This window comes from Mycteria americana, assembly GCF_035582795.1.
Source record: "Mycteria americana isolate JAX WOST 10 ecotype Jacksonville Zoo and Gardens chromosome Z unlocalized genomic scaffold, USCA_MyAme_1.0 Scaffold_18, whole genome shotgun sequence".
Classification (NCBI taxonomy): Eukaryota; Metazoa; Chordata; class Aves; order Ciconiiformes; family Ciconiidae; genus Mycteria; species Mycteria americana.
In genome coordinates, this window is record NW_027445436.1 from 14,133,728 (window position 1) to 14,149,691 (window position 15,964).

The following is a 15,964-nucleotide window of genomic DNA, read 5'->3' on the forward strand; positions in this document are numbered from 1 at the left end:
CAGCATGTGAATTTAGAAGTGCATGCACTGCCTTAACACCTTAGCCAATAAACCCCACATTTAAGAAACCAACATTTATCTGTGAAATTAGTTAATTAGAGTTTATACGAAGTGAAAGCAAGTGTTGATTTTTATCCCCAGCCTCTGCACACTGAGAAGCAGGTGTTGTGGATTTCCGTAGCACTGTGGGAGACTGGGAAGAGACACTTCAAATGATTACAATTAAATTACATTAATATTATTTTCATCCTTTCTTCAGAAAACCAGATTTCCAAGAACTGAACAAGTCAGATTTCATGCCAAGGCCTCAGGGCCTGATAAGCACCTGCAAATCTTAATGACTTCAAAAGACGCTGCCAAGCTCAGCATCCGGGAAGACTTGGCACAGAACTTCAGGTTGCATTAAAACCTTAGCTTTGGCTGGTACTCTTGAAAAGTATGCAATAAATAAAAACACTGTCTTTTTAGACAATCTTAACTTCTCAAGGATCTTCGATGTATTAGCTTAATAAGCATGATTTAGGCCAAATTAACCTTCCATGAACCCTTTTCACTCCAATAGTATAAAGCTGAAACAGAACTATATGCCAGAACAAGGAATTACAAAAACAGCTGACTTGGCAGGTGACAGTGCAGGGATGCTCACACGGGACAAGGAGTTTCGCACTACATTTGGAAGAATGTTTTCATGGTATCTCAACACTTAAATCAAATAATGGAGACAGTACAGTTCTCTGTACCTGTTGCCTTCATCTCTATTAATGAAAATTTTTCTCACGCACTTCACTGAGCGTTACGGCATTGCGAATTTGGATCCCTGGTCTTTAGAGGCTGCACCCCTTAATTGAAAGTCAGAAAAAGACTATACTCTGCTCCACTGCATGCAACATAACTGAGGCCTTTCAACTTCTGACAAAGCTCATACACCTCTATCCAAACCACCTTAATTTTTTTTGTTTTATCATTTCAATCGCATTCATCTTTCCTTCCTCAGTTTATTACTGTCACGTTCTTGTTAAATTGCCTCTTTGTATTTACTTAACCCAAATTTTATTTTATAAGATACCTGAATTGCTGCTCTTGTTTTTTCAGCCACCAGTTGTTGTCTTTCTTTTCCTCTCTTCTCTCTCAGTAATTTTGCTCGTTCCCTCATTTTCTCTTGTTTCTCCAGTGCCGTTTCTTCAAGTGACTCCATCTCAGTGAAGTACCTACTTTCCTCTGCCTCCAGAAGCTCATGAAGCCTGTAATGAAAACATTTAAATAAAAGCTAAAACAATCATTCTGTGGAATGATAAAGTTCTAGTTTATTTGTTATGAGTGCAAAATGGGTACTGGGCTCCTTTCAACACTTCTTACAAATGACAAAGAAGGGAACATCAAATTTTAACTCAGGGATCACTCCTGTTATGCCCATGGAGGGGATCTTACAGCACAACATGAGCGATTCTGTCCTGGCACAATTTAAGCTCCTTATCACAGAATCACAGAATCACAGAATCATATAGGTTGGAAAAGACCTTTAAGATCATCGAGTCCAACCATAAACCTAACACTGCCAAAAACCACCACTACACCATGTCTCTAAGCACCTCATCCAAACGTCCTTTAAATACCTCCAGGGATGGCGACTCAACCACTTCCCTGGGCAGCCTGTTCCAATGCTTGATAACCCTCTCGGTGAAGAAAAATTTCCTAATATCCAGTCTAAACCTCCCCTGGCGCAACTTGAGGCCATTTCCTCTTGTCCTATCACTTGTTACCTGGGAGAAGAGACCGACCCCCACCTCTCTACAACCTCCTTTCAGGTAGTTGTAGAGAGCGATAAGGTCTCCCCTCAGCCTCCTTTTCTCCAGGCTAAACAGTCCCAGCTCCCTCAGCCGCTCCTCATAAGACTTCTGCTCCAGACCCTTCACCAGCTTCGTTGCCCTTCTCTGTACACGCTCCAGTACCTCAATATCCCTCTTGTAGTGGGGGGCCCAAAAGTGAACACAGTATTCGAGGTGCAGCCTCACCAGTGCCGAGTACAGGGGCACAATCACTTCCCTAGTCCTGCTGGCCACTCTATTTTTGATACAAGACAGGATGCCATTGGCCTTCTTGGCCGCCTGGGCACACTGCTGGCTCATATTCAGGCGGCTGTCAACAAACGCCCCCAGGTCCTTCTCTGCCAGGCAGCTTTCCAGCCACTCTTCCCCAAGCCTGTAGCGTTGCATGGGGTTGCTGTGGCCCAAGTGCAGGACCTTGCACTTGGCCTTGTTAAACCTCATACAATTCACCCCAGCCCATCGATCCAGCCTGTCCAGGTCCCTCTGCAGAGCCTGCCTACCCTCCAGCAGATCAACACTCCCACACAACTTGGTGTCGTCTGCAAACTTACTGAGAGTACACTCGATCCCTTCGTCCAGATCATTGATAAAGATGTTAAACAGAACTGGCCCCAACACCGAGCCCTGGGGAACACCGCTTGTGACCGGCCGCCAACCGGAGTAAACTCCATTCACCACCACTCTTTGGGCCCGGCCGTCCAGCCAGTTCTTTACCCAGCGAAGAGTACACCCGTCCAAGCCATGAGCAGCCAGTTTCTCCAGGAGAATGCCGTGGGAAACCGTGTCGAAGGCTTTACTGAAGTCTAGATAGACAACATCCACAGCCTTTCCCTCATCCACTAGGCGGGTCACCTTGTCGTAGAAGGAGATCAGGTTGGTCAAGCAGGACCTGCCTTTCCTGAACCCATGGTGGCTGGGCTTGATCCCTTGGTTATTCTCTACATGCCCTGTGATAGCACTCAGGATGACCTGCTCCATCAGCTTCCCCGGCACCGAGGTCAGGCTAACAGGCCTGTAGTTCCCCGGGTCCTCCTTCCAGCCCTTCTTGAAGATGGGTGTCACATTCGCTAATCTCCAGTCAGCAGGGACTTCCCCAGTTAGCCAGGACTGCTGGTAAATGATGGAAAGGGGCTTGGTGAGCACATCTGCCAGCTCCTTCAACACTCTCGGGTGGATCTCATCAGGCCCCATAGACTTGTGAGTGTCTAAGTGGTGCAGCAGGTCACTCACCATTTCCCCCTGGATAATGGGGGCTCCAGTCTGGTCCCCATCCCTATCTTCCAACTCCAGGGGCTGGGTACCCATAGAACATTCGGCCCTGCTAATAAAGACTGAGGCAAAGAAGGCATTAAGGACCTCAGCCTTTTCCTCATCCTTGGTCACTGTGTTCCCTCCCCCATCTACTAGGGGCTGGAGATTCTCCTTACCTCTCCTTTTGCTGCTAATGTATTTGAAGAAGTGTTTTTTGTTGTCTTTTATAGCAGCAGCCAGACTGAGCTCTAACTCAGCTTTGGCCCTTCTAGTTTTCTCCCTGCACAGCCTCGCTACACCTTTGTAGTCCTCCTGAGTTGCCCGCCCCTTCTTCCAGAGGTCATAGACTCTCCTCTTTCTCCTGAGTTCGAGCCAGAGCTCTCTAGTCAGCCAGGCCGGTCTTCTTCCCCGCCGGCTTGTCTTTCGGCACCTGGGGACAGCCCGCTCTTGTGCCTTTAGGACTTCCTCCTTAAAGAACGTCCAGCCTTCCTGGACCCCTTTGCCCATAAGGGCTGCCTCCCAGGGGACTCTCTCGACCAGTCTAAATCTTACAAACCCATTTCCAATGCTACTTTACAACTTCAGTCCCCCATTAAACAAATTCTTCTAATCTCCAGACTACATTTGTCACCAGTTGATATCAATTTGATCTTGTACTATTGTTATCCTTCAGCGTAATCCCACCCTGGTATTTACCATCCTTCTCTATGCATCTATAATTGTATCTTCTCTCAAACTACCTTTTGTTATTTTAGCATCACTCAGTAAACCACTTCATCCTGACAGATCTTTGATGAGAAAATTATGTCAAATTGGCAATTTTTAAACACACCACCATTTACCTCTCTATTAATCCTAGCAATAAGAAATCTGGGGCTAAGGAATCCAGAAACTCACTAATTGCAGCCCCAGTGCCACAGCGGCCTCTGGGAAATCACTCTCACTTTCACGCAATGGGATGCCCCTGCTACCGCGTGAGCAATAGTGCTATGGACCTATGCTGGCACTGCTGGCGGGAGTTATAGTAGCAAAGCCAAAGACTGGCTAATTCTGGAAACTGAATTGCACTCTCTTCACCACGTACTGAGCCAAGTCTCCTTGCAAAGACAGCATGGGGATCTTAAGCAGCTAAATAAGAACAAACCCCATGAAGTTGAACAAAAATCCTGCACCTGGGGAGGAATAACCCCATGCATTGGTACACGCTGGGGGCTGACTGGCTGGAAAGTGGCTCTGCAGAAAGGGACCTGGGGGTCCTGGCAGACAAGCTGAACATAAGCCAGCACCCTTGCGGCAAAGGCGGCCAACAGCATCTTGGGCTGCAAGAGGAAGAGCACTGCTAGCAGGTCAAAGGAGGTGATCCTTCCTCTCAGAACTGATGAGACCTCATTCAGAGTGCTGGGTCCAGTTCTGGGCTCCTCAGCACAAGAAAGATACAGACTTAGTGGAGCAAGCCCAGTGAAGGGCCACTAAGATGATTAAGTGACTGGAGCATCTCTCCTAAAAGGAGAGATGCTTTTAGAGATCCTTTTAGAGAAGAAACGTCTCTCCTAAAGATCTCTATCTCCTGTGAGATCTGGGACTGTTCAGCCTGGAGAAGAGAAGGTTCAGGGGGATCTTATCAATGTATATAAATACCTGAAGGGAGGAAATGCAGAAAAGGGGGAAAGCTTCTTCTCATTACTTGTAGGACCTAAACATTAACTTAATGAAGTTGCAACAAAACTCTCAGTTACACCCAAAAATTAGAGCTTCTGACACGCTTATCAAAGTACTCTTCGTTCTCTTTAAAAATCAAGCCATGAAAGTGCTATAATACTACTTTTATCTTGCATTTGGCAGACAAGGCTCTAAGTGCCACCTAAACTGAACTAGCTACTGTGTTTGAATACATATCTCTAGTGATTGGCTCAGGAACTAGTATTAGTAACAAGAGCCCAAAGGCTACCGTTTCCTCTACATCACTGCCTGACCGCCAATTAAGCACGCCTATGCTTTCTGTTACAATGAATAACGAATACCATGCCACAATGCACGGTGTAACGTACAAAGCTGAGCTCAACTGAGTGTTTTTCCCATAATCATTCCTCTAAACATACAGTTAAGTTGAAAAGAGTAGGGCAGATATTAGTATTAGCTACTTGTTTGCTACCTCTCTCGTCTGTCATCAGTCCCTGCCAAATAATATTGAATTGTCACATCGACCTTTGCACAATGCTGTGCAGCCATTTTTGTTCATTGCGTTGCTGCCACTCATCGATGTTGTGATATTGGTTGCAGAGCTTTATCGTGGTTTAGCCCCAGTTGGCAATTAAGTATCACACGGCCACTCGCTCACCCTCCCCCCTCCCAGTGGGATGGGGGAGAGAATCAGAAGAGCAAAAATAAGAAAACTCATGGGTGGGATAAGAACAGTTCAATAACTGGGAAAAAGAAAAAAAAAATTGTAATGTAAAGGAAAAAAAACAAAAAGAGAGAGGAACAAAAAAAACAACAAACCAAGGGATGCAACTGCTCACCACCTGCCGACCAACGCCCAGACAGTCCCCGAGCAGCGATCGCTACCCCACCAGCCAACTCCCCCCAGTTTATATACTGAGCATGACGTCATATGGTATGGAATAGCCCTTTGGCCAGTTTGGGTCAGCTGTCCTGGTTGTGCTCCTTCCTAGCTTCTTGTGTGCCTAGCAGAGCATGGGAAGCTGAAAAGTTCTTGACCAGTGTAAACACCACTTAGCAACAACTAAAACATCAGTGCGTTATCAACATTATCCTCATACTAAAATCCAAAACACAGCACTATACCAGCTCCTAGGAAGAAAGTTAACTCTATCCCAGCCAAAACCACGACAGTATCCACCCCTTATTCTATACCACCTACGTCATGCCCAGGTCCTACCCTTTCTAATACATTCCAATTAGTCACCACCACTTTTCCTGTCTCTTGATATATACACACAGCTATCATTCCCTTGGTCTATGGGCCACCCCTCTAAAATGTCCATTGAGTTCATTTAGTCCATGACTTTGGGCTCCATCTGTCATAACAGCCCTTCAGGGCAGGAGAGAGGGTGTGTGGTGTCGGATTGTTGCATGCTGAAGCCAGTTCTGGTTCCATCACTGCTGCACTTTGCTTGGTTTCAGCAAAGTTCATTCTTCATTAATCTGGGTGATTCTTACTGAAATACCATTGATATGGCATATAGCCACCATAAAAGAGATGACATACAGTATTATATAGCAGTTAACATCATACCATTTAGTTCATTGGCTATTCTCACCCAAAATCAAATCCCCTTGAGGTACACATCGGACTTCCCCATCCTTTCGCCTTACTCACCAAGTGCACCCAGGTCCTTGAACAAAGGCAATCCCACGAATGGGCTTGCCTTTGCCCGAGGCAGGTGTAACCCAGACTGTCTTCCCCAGCATGTTTTTTATGTGCACTACAGGGACCTTATCCCCTTCTACAGTGCGTAAAAGTTTTGATTGGGCAGGGCCAGCTCGATTGACAGATCCCCTAGTGTTGACCAACCAGGTGGCCTTTGCTAAATGTGTATCCCAATGTTTGAATGTCCCACCACCCATTGCTCGCAGTGTAGGCTTTAACAGTCCATTATATCGTTCAATTTTCCCGGAGGCTGGTGCATGATAGGGGATGTGATATACCCACTCAATGCCATGTTCTTTGGCCCAGGTGTCTATGAGGTTGTTTCGGAAATGAGTCCCCTTGTCTGACTCAATTCTTTCTGGGGTGCCATGTCGCCATAGGACTTGCTTTTCAAGGCCCAGGATAGTGTTCTGGGTGGTGGCATGGGGCACGGGATATGTTTCCAGCCATCCGGTGGTTGCTTCCACCATTGTAAGCACATAGCGCTTGCCTTGGCGGGTTTGTGGGAGAGTGATATAATCGATCTGCCAGGCCTCCCCCTATTTATATTTCAGCCCTCGTCCTCCATACCAGAGAGGCTTTAACAGCTTGGCTTGTTTGATTGCAGCGCATGTTTCACATTCATGGGTAACCTGTGCAATAGTGTCCATGGTCAAGTCCACCCCTCGATCACGAGCCCATCTCTATGTTGCATCTCTTCCTTGATGGCCTGAGGGGTCATGGGCCCACAGAGGTATAAAGAATTCACCCTTATGTTGCCAGTCCAGATCCACCTGAGCCACTTCCATCTTAGCAGCCTGATCCACCTGCTGGTTGTTTTGATGTTCCTCAGTGGCCTGACTCTTGGGTATGTGAGCATCTGCGTGACATACTTTTACAAGGAGGTTCTCTACGCGGGCAGTGAACTCTACCTCTAAGTGAAAGCCCCCTGAATGCCCCTCCACTGAATGCCCCTCCAAGTGAAAGCAAACTGTGGCCTGCACTCTGCTGCCAAAGGGACTGAGAAGAACGCATTAGCAATATCACTTGTAGCATACCATTTGGCTGCTTTTGACTCCAGTTCGTATTGAAGTTCCAGCATGTCTGGCACGGCATCACTCAATGGCGGCGTGACTTCATTCAGGCCACGATAGTCTACTGTCAGTCTCCACTCATCTCCATTAGACTTTTGCACTGGCCATATGGGACTGTTAAAAGGTGAACGACTCTTACTGATCACTCCTTGGCTCTCCAGTCGACGAATCAGTTTATGGATGGGAATCAGGGAGTCTCGGTTGGTACGATATTGCCTCTGGTGCACTGTTGTGGTAGCAATTGGCACCTGTTGTTCTTCGACCCTCAGCAACCCCACAACAGAAGGGTCCTCTGAGAGACCAGGCAAGGTGGACAGCTGTTTAATTTCCTCCATCTCCAAGGCAGCTATACCAAAAGCCCACCGGTACCCCTTTGGGTCCTTGAAATACCCTCTCCTGAGGTAGTCTATGCCAAGGATGCACGGAGCCTCTGGGCCAGTCACAATGGGGTGCTTTTGCCACTCATTCCCAGTTAGGCTCACTTTGGCCTCCAATACAGTCAGCTGTTGGGATCCCCCTGTCACTCCAGAAATACAGATGGGTTCTGCCCCTGTATAGCTTGATGGCATTAGGGGACACTGTGCACCGGTGTCTACTAGAGCTTTATACTCCTGGGGGTCTGATGTGCCAGGCCATCGGATCGACACAGTCCAGTAAACCCAGTTGTCCCTTTCCTCCACCTGGCTGGAGGCAGGGCCCCTCTCGTCCTGGTCATAGTGTCCATTGCCCATTTCTTGTACATATGAGTCAAGAGTTCCTTGAGAAGTCTGGGGACTCTGTCTGGGGAACTGTCCACTGGAAACCAGAGCAGCAATTTTCCTGGAAGAACCCCCTTTGGTGATTGTTTTTCCTTGCAACTCACGTACCCGTGCCTCTAGGGTCGAGGTAGGTTTTCCATCCCACTTCCTCATGTCCTCTCTGTGGTCACACAGGTAAAACCATAGGGTGCCCTGTGATGTGTAACCCTGTGATGTGATATTGTCTCTCTCTTTTTTAGAAAAACGCTGACTCCTCATAGCTGAGATACCTGTCTGTACAGGTGGGGAGTAGGACCTATCCTCTTTGAGTTGCTGGACCTCCTGGGACAGTTTCTCCACAGTCGAGACAAGGGAGGAAGAGATACTTTCTTTGTATTCCTGGAGCTGGCTAGCTTCTTCATCCGCTGTTGGACCCTCTCCGTTTTTCCAGTTCAGTATTGCCAATGAGTTGGCACACGATGATGGTGTGTTCCGTACCAACTTCCACCACATGGGTTGTGTGCGCTGGACCTCATCTGGATCTTTGGATAACTGCTCGTTGTTCAGGTCACCATAAACCACCTCCAGCATGGCTAATTCCCTCAGGTACTGGATACCTTTCTCCATGGTGGTCCATTTGCCTGGGCGATATACAACATCTTCCTTGAAGGGATATCTTTCCTTCATAGCTGACAGGAGTCGCCTCCAGAGGCTGAGGACTTGTGCCCCTTTTCCAATCGCTTTGTCAGTGCCCCCTTCCCTAGAAAGGGATCCCAGCTGCTTGGCTTCCTTACCCTCTAATTCCAGGCTACTGGCCCCGCTATCCCAGCATCGGAGCAGCCAGGTGACAATGTGCTCGCCTGGACAATGGCTGAAATCTCTTCGCATATCTCACAGCTCACTCAGGGATAGGGATCAAGTGGTTTCCATCTCATCCATGAGTTCTTCCTCTTCCTCTCCTTGTGATGGCCCTGCTCTTTCATCTTCCCTTTCTGAACGATCTGACTTTTGCTTCCAAGATTTCTTCTTGTGAATAGGGGCAACTGATACCAGCACAGGTTGGTTCCCTGGTTCAACTGCAGTATCTGTTGCTGGGGCAGTTGGAGTAGCTGCAGTGCCTGTCACAGAGGGGGCTGGAGTAGCCATGGTGCCTGTTGCAGGGGGGGCTGGGTTAGCTGTGGTGCCTGTTGCTTTGCTGTCAGATCCAGAGACCTTCTCTTCCCCTTGAGGGTTCTGAATAGTGTTGAGCAGGGCTCGGTAGGCATGGGCCAGGCCCCAGCACGTTGCAGTGATTTGTGTCTCTCTGGAATTGCCAGGGTGACAGCATACTTTTTCCAAATATTCTACTAGTTTTTCAGCATTCTGCACTTGTTCAGGGGTGAAGTTCCAAAACACTGGAGGTGCCCACTGTCCTAGGCATTTGCCCATGCTCTCCCACACACCCTGCCACTCATAACTATCCAGCCTCGGGGCAGATCTCTGGGTGGTATTCTTAATTAGTTGTTTAACCTGAAACAAGGCCTGACACACATTCAGGAGGCATAGCAATAGGAACATGCTGGTTTGAACATCCAAAGGATATTCGAAATTCTCAAAAGCTATTGTAGTTAGCCTGGAGAGGGAGGGGAAGATGGAGGAAGGTGTCTCCCCCACAGGCTGGCTCTCCGAGGAGAAAAGGTAAAAAGTGTAATTATCAATAATTCCCGATAGATGGCGCCGAAACATAGAAGTGACGGCAATGCTGAGTACAAAGACGAGATCCATTTCACGAACAACAATTTTATCATAGCATAAGCCAGTGTCACACAATACAGCAAAGCTATAGCCTTAATCCATCTCCCAGAGGTGATAAACAGTATACAAATACTGATACACAGTATATACGGCAAGTAAGGTGTTACATAACACAACTCTGAGAACCAGTAAATCGACATTGTGACCAGCAACCACTAAACTAATATAATAAACACTTATAACAAATTTGTTTTAACACACTCTGGGCAGATCTGTCGTTATCTCAACCCTTCGTGCCCCACGTTGGACGCCAAAAAGGACTGTCGTGGTTTAACCCCAGTCGGCAGCTAAGCACCACGCAGCCGCTCGCTCACCCTCCCCCCTCCCGGTGGGACAGGGGAGAGAATCGGAAGAGCACAAGTAAGAAAACTCGTGGGCTGAGATAAGAACAGTTTAAGAATTGAAATAAAATAATAATAATAATAATAAACTGTAGTGAAAAGGAAAATAACAAGAGAGAGAGGAACAAAACCCAGGGAAAAACAAAAGACAAACAAACAAAAAAACCCACCAAGTGATGCAACTGCTCACCACCCACCAACCAACGCCCAGCCAGTCCCGAACAGCGATCACTGCCCCCCGGCCAACTCCCCCCAGTTTATATACTGGGCATGACATCATATGGTATGGAATAGCCCTTTAGTCAGTTTGGATCAACTATCCTGGCTGTGCCCCCTCCCAGCTTCTTGGGCACCTGGCAGAGCAGGGGAAGCTGAAAAGTCCTTGCCCAGTATAAACACCGCTTAGCGACAGCCAAAACATCAGTGTGTTATCAATATTATTCTCATACTAAAATCCAAAACACAGCCCTATACCAGCTACTAGGAAGAAAATTAACTCTATCCCAGCCAAAACCAGGGCACCTTATTGCAGCCTTTCAATACTTAAAGGGGGCTTACAAGAAAGATGCGGACAGACTTTTTAGTAGGGCCTGTAGCAACAGGACAAGGGGTAGTGGTTTTAAACTAAAAGAGGGTAGATTCAGGCTAGATATAAGGAAGAAATTTGTTACGATGAGGGTGGTGAAACACTGGAACAGGTTGCCCAGAGAGGTGGTAGATGCCCCATCCCTGGAAACACTGGTCATGTTGGATGGGGCTCTGAGCAACCTGATCTAGTTGAAGATGTCCCTGCTCATTGCAGGGGGGGGGTTGGACTAGATGACCTTTAAAGGTCCCTTCCAACCCAAACCATTCTATGATTCTGTGATAAACTTAGCCTGTTGATTCTAAGAGAGGAGCCTGCAGGCAGCTCCCACTTGGTACTAGCAATTACACCACCTGTGTGGCCTTGCCTTCATCTACAAGTGCAGCAAGAAGTTCTCATGTGAACATCCTTTTTGTTTGACAGTAGAAATGATAAAAAGAGTTGTTTCCTTGTAAGAAAACCCTATAATAGCTCAAATGACCAAAATGGGGTAACCCTTCCATGGGCGGGATCTGCATGGCGTGCTGCACTTTTGTCGGATAGCTGTTGGAGGCTGTAACGGCGTCTGAAGGGACATAAGATTATCTATACTATCCTCTCCTCCTTTATAGTGTTAGGCCTAATAAATAGCATTTTAAATGATACCTTACAGAGTCTGAATGCCTTCCGTACTGGGATCATAACAAACTAGCACCACCTGGTGCAAAACAACATAATTATAAGAAAAGAGACCACAATGTAAAAAAAGTCCCTAAGTTTTTGCTCACAAGTTAGAAGAGCCTGGGATACTTTCTATACTATATAATAAGGTTTAATAGAGCAATCTGGGGGAAAGAAGGGCAGCACAGTCTACTTTAATTTTAATTGTATCTTTGCTTATAATGTAGAAGAAAACACCCCACTAGACATTTCTCATGTCAACAGAAATAACGTGACTTCAGTAGACATAAAACCAAACACAGAAACAAAAGTAAGTTCTGTCAATGTATTATTTCCTACAATATTTTTCACTCCACATCTTTCTAAAAACAATAGCATATGATTAATCTGTTCAACAGAAATGAAATTCAACATTATTAAACAGTAACAGTTTAATGGAATTAAGATAAAGCAAACAACAAGGAAACAATTTTTTCTTACCACTGTTCTGCAGATTTTCTTGCACAAGTAAGAGAAAAATCTGGTTGAGTCATCTGTGAATATAAGTAATAAAGCTGTTTTCACTGCTGTCAAAATGGTGTTTTCCCACAACTCAAAAATTTTAAAACATTTCCCCTAGTCCACTTCTCTTATCCCCCCAGAGTATACAAGAAGGAAACAAAATAACAGCAACTGAGAAAAAAAAAAAACCACTTTTCATCCTGCTTATTTTCAAGAAAAAAAAAATCCTGTTGTCATTTTAAATAAAGCTATTTTTATCTCTATCAAAGATCTGGTTATGGAAAAAAACTTCTAAAGAAATACTGTTTCACTGTTCAAATATGATTGCCTTGATTGCCTTCTGACACAGTGGCTCTACCTCATGTCCAAGTTTGGAATCACAGCATTTTTTATTACATATATTTTATGAACTTGTAATAAAGGAAAAAAATGATCCATTCCCATCCTTGTTTCCCTGAGGATATGCTAAATTTTAGCTATGAGACTGTCAAATCAACTACAGCAGGAATAAGTTTAAGCACAGAATCAAAACCTTTTCAAAATTTTTAATTTCTTTTCAGTGTTCAAGCACAAAAATGTATAGAAACAACTAGCATGGTAAATCAAAACTTTAAATTACTTTACATATAAATGACATGATTGTTTCATAGCTCAAACAACCTAGCAATCAGAAACCCTGATGTACATATAATTAGTGCATAAGCAAGAACATAGTTATTTATCTTCTCTTACAGATAAATTAAATGCTGCATCTATCTGTCTCATAGGGCTGCTAGGAGTCCAGATGTTTTAATTGCTTTGAGGTTTTTTTAGAAGGAAAGGTCAATAAAGCACAAAGCCATGTCATATTACCATTACTGGCATACGAAGAAAGTAATGTTATTTTAAGAGAGCATTAACGTGGTAGTTCTGTTTTACCTAATGCATTTTCATTAAAAAATGCTATTACCACACTGTAAGTTATATTTAAGCCATAATCTACATAAAGGTGCAAACAATCAAAACCATGTAGACATATATAATAAAATGATCTTACATTGGCAGGAAACTTGATATCTATGTTTGTGTCTGAAGTTTTGAAACCAAATCTGCTACAGGAGGAGCCATACAATCTTAATGAGCACTCTGCAATGAAAATAATTATACTGCATTTACTCTATATCTAATTATATGTCTGTAGCTACTTTACAGAATCGCCTGTAGATCTTAAATCTACATCTAGCTTTGACAGCCATAGGAAATGGAGAAGTGTCTTCCAGCAGCACAGAGCTGAGTTAGCAAGTCCTACCTCCCACACTATAGCTAATAATTCCCACACTGTAGCTAATAAAGGCTTATCGTGAAGATCAAATGTCCGGTTCATCTTCACTTACACTACAGGTCTATTTGGGTCATTAGCACGCGCTGTAATTTAATTCTGATATGAGGATACTTTGTCACATCACGTCATTCAGCAGAATACAATAACTATAGTGTTTTAGTATTTAACTAGTCAAGGTTTTTAATTAAATTTTCACCTTTGTGATTTTTAAGTTGGCATATCTAGTATTTAAAACAAATTGCAAATAATACCTGGGAATTTTTGACACATAAAGTTTTCCATCATTGTTTTAATGTTGAACCTTTTTTCTAAATCTTCATTATTTAAGCCAAATTCTTGCGCTACATTTTCAATGGCAACACCAATAGCTCATATCCAGGAAGGTGTTGAAAGAGACAGGATAGTCAGCAACTGTTCTTCTTGCTTTTCCTTTAAAGACAAGAAGATGAATGTTTTAATGATTCTCTTCAGTTGCTTAATGTGTTAGAATGAATGCAAGCAATTCATCCCAATTAACACCACCACAGGTTTTCAAGATAGTGGAGGTAATTGGAAACAAGTACATCAAGAGAGAAACTATAAAGGATACAAAGAATTAGATATACCAGAAGGCTTCTGGGATGTGCAAATGTATATATACATATATTTGGAACAGGGAACAAAAAAGTCACAACTGTTTCATTTCCTATGAAGCAGGAAAGGGTAGGAGTTAAAGCGGAAAAAATTGAAAACCTGCTCAAGACAATTATTTTTGTCCAGTTCAAGCTGAGAAAGTAAGAGGGATCAGGAGATTAATTAAAAACAGAAAGTAAAATTGAGTTTATACTGGAAGTTATTTTTATGTTTGATTATGTTCAAAACAAACCTATTATTATTTCTTTTTATACACAGACACATCTATAATACTCCACAAGCTCTGAATTTCATTTACAGTATTTCTGAATGGCAATCTTCACCTAGACACATAAGTTGTAATTTTGAATTCTGCCATGCCAATTGTATTTGCTTACTGTTACTCCTCATTGCTCTGGACAATATCAAAACATTTCATTGTTGAAATATGCCAATAAAATATACACTAAGAAGAAAAACATAATTATTCTATTAGAACAATTAACAGCAAAATAGAAGAGTCAGTTGGTACAGCTTTTTTATTGTACTTAAATCACTAGTATCCAAATATTACTAAATTATACTTTAAATAGGATGAAAGGAAGGACAAGAGGAAAAGGCCTCAAGTTGCATCAGGAACTACAGATTCATTTGCAACAGAACCAACCGCTTCATCTTGATCATATTCGTCTTTTCTAGTTCTTCTTGATCTCCTTGGTTTTCCATGCTTCTTCATTTCTTATAAAGAGTTAGTTATGAGAGCAAACATGTAAAGTAACTTCAGAGTACCACACAGTGTTTTGGTTTTTTTTTTTCTTAATTTCCATTCTGCTTATGTGCTAACCAAAGAAGATACAAATCACCTACCCTGTATAGTTTCCTTCCCTGTTGTGTGCAAGTCTGATAATAGCAAGAGTGTATATTTGTCATAACCTACAGTATCTTTGTTCTGACTCTCACTAACTACTAAGAAACAACAGTTTATCTAATTAAAAAAAAAGTCATTGTGGCGGTATGCTCCCCCCCTGCTCCCTGCACAAGCAGTAACCATCAGTGGGAGTCATCCTGATAGCTGCATCCAGCTTATGCTGGACCTTGAGGACGAATGGCAACAAAGTAGCCAAGGGCTGCCTGAAGCAGTGATCCAAATGTCTTGCTGATATGCAAATATGACCATAAGTCAATCATCTTACTCCTTAAATAGTGGACAGCCCAGGGCCCTTTGAGCTCTCCTGCACGGCAGCAGGCTGCACGCCAGGATCTCCCCTTGAGCAGGGACGCCTCTCAAGGTTACTCCTCGAGGTTGAGAGATTCCTTGCCGCAACAGATCCTCGGTAAGTGACTAATAGCATGCTAAACTTTGAAATCTTAGCTAAGTGATATAAAGGATTGATTGCGCACACATATAATCCCTTAGACATAAACCGTTGACCAAGTCTGGGACTAGGACTGGATCTAGCCACACCTAGACTCCTCTCTGAGAAGGAATTTAGAAAGCAAGGGGATCTTTTTCCAAACCTCATGGCTCAATGGGAGGGTCTCCCTGACAGTTTTGTCTGACCCTGTCCTCTATGTAGTAAATAATCAAGTGTACCTTGCCATCAAATCTTGTTAAATCACTGTCGCATTGAACTTTGTTAACTCCCTATTCTGTATCAATAAACTATATTTTTACTTCTCTCTTGCGAGTGAAGTGCACGCTCACTCCATTTGCGACAAAAAAGATGCACTGCTTCTCCTGCAATACCCTCCAAATCAAAGTAATAAATTCTTGTAATACACTTTTGTGTGTTAATGAGTTGTGGCAGTGTGCTCCCCCCCCCCACTCCCTGCACAAGCAGTAACCATCAGTGGGAGTCATCCTGATAGCA

At 44.0% G+C, this 15,964-nt stretch overlaps 1 protein-coding gene across 1 annotated transcript in view; it reads right to left on the reverse strand.

The window, feature by feature from the left end:
- Positions 1-15,964, reverse strand: part of CFAP53 (cilia and flagella associated protein 53) — a 48,232-nt gene that overhangs the window by 13,853 nt on the left and 18,415 nt on the right. Inside the window, 4 exon segments of the mRNA XM_075488784.1 lie at positions 1,067-1,086; positions 1,088-1,241; positions 5,230-5,281; positions 5,284-5,359. Coding sequence (XP_075344899.1) covers positions 1,067-1,086; positions 1,088-1,241; positions 5,230-5,281; positions 5,284-5,359 — 302 coding nt within the window.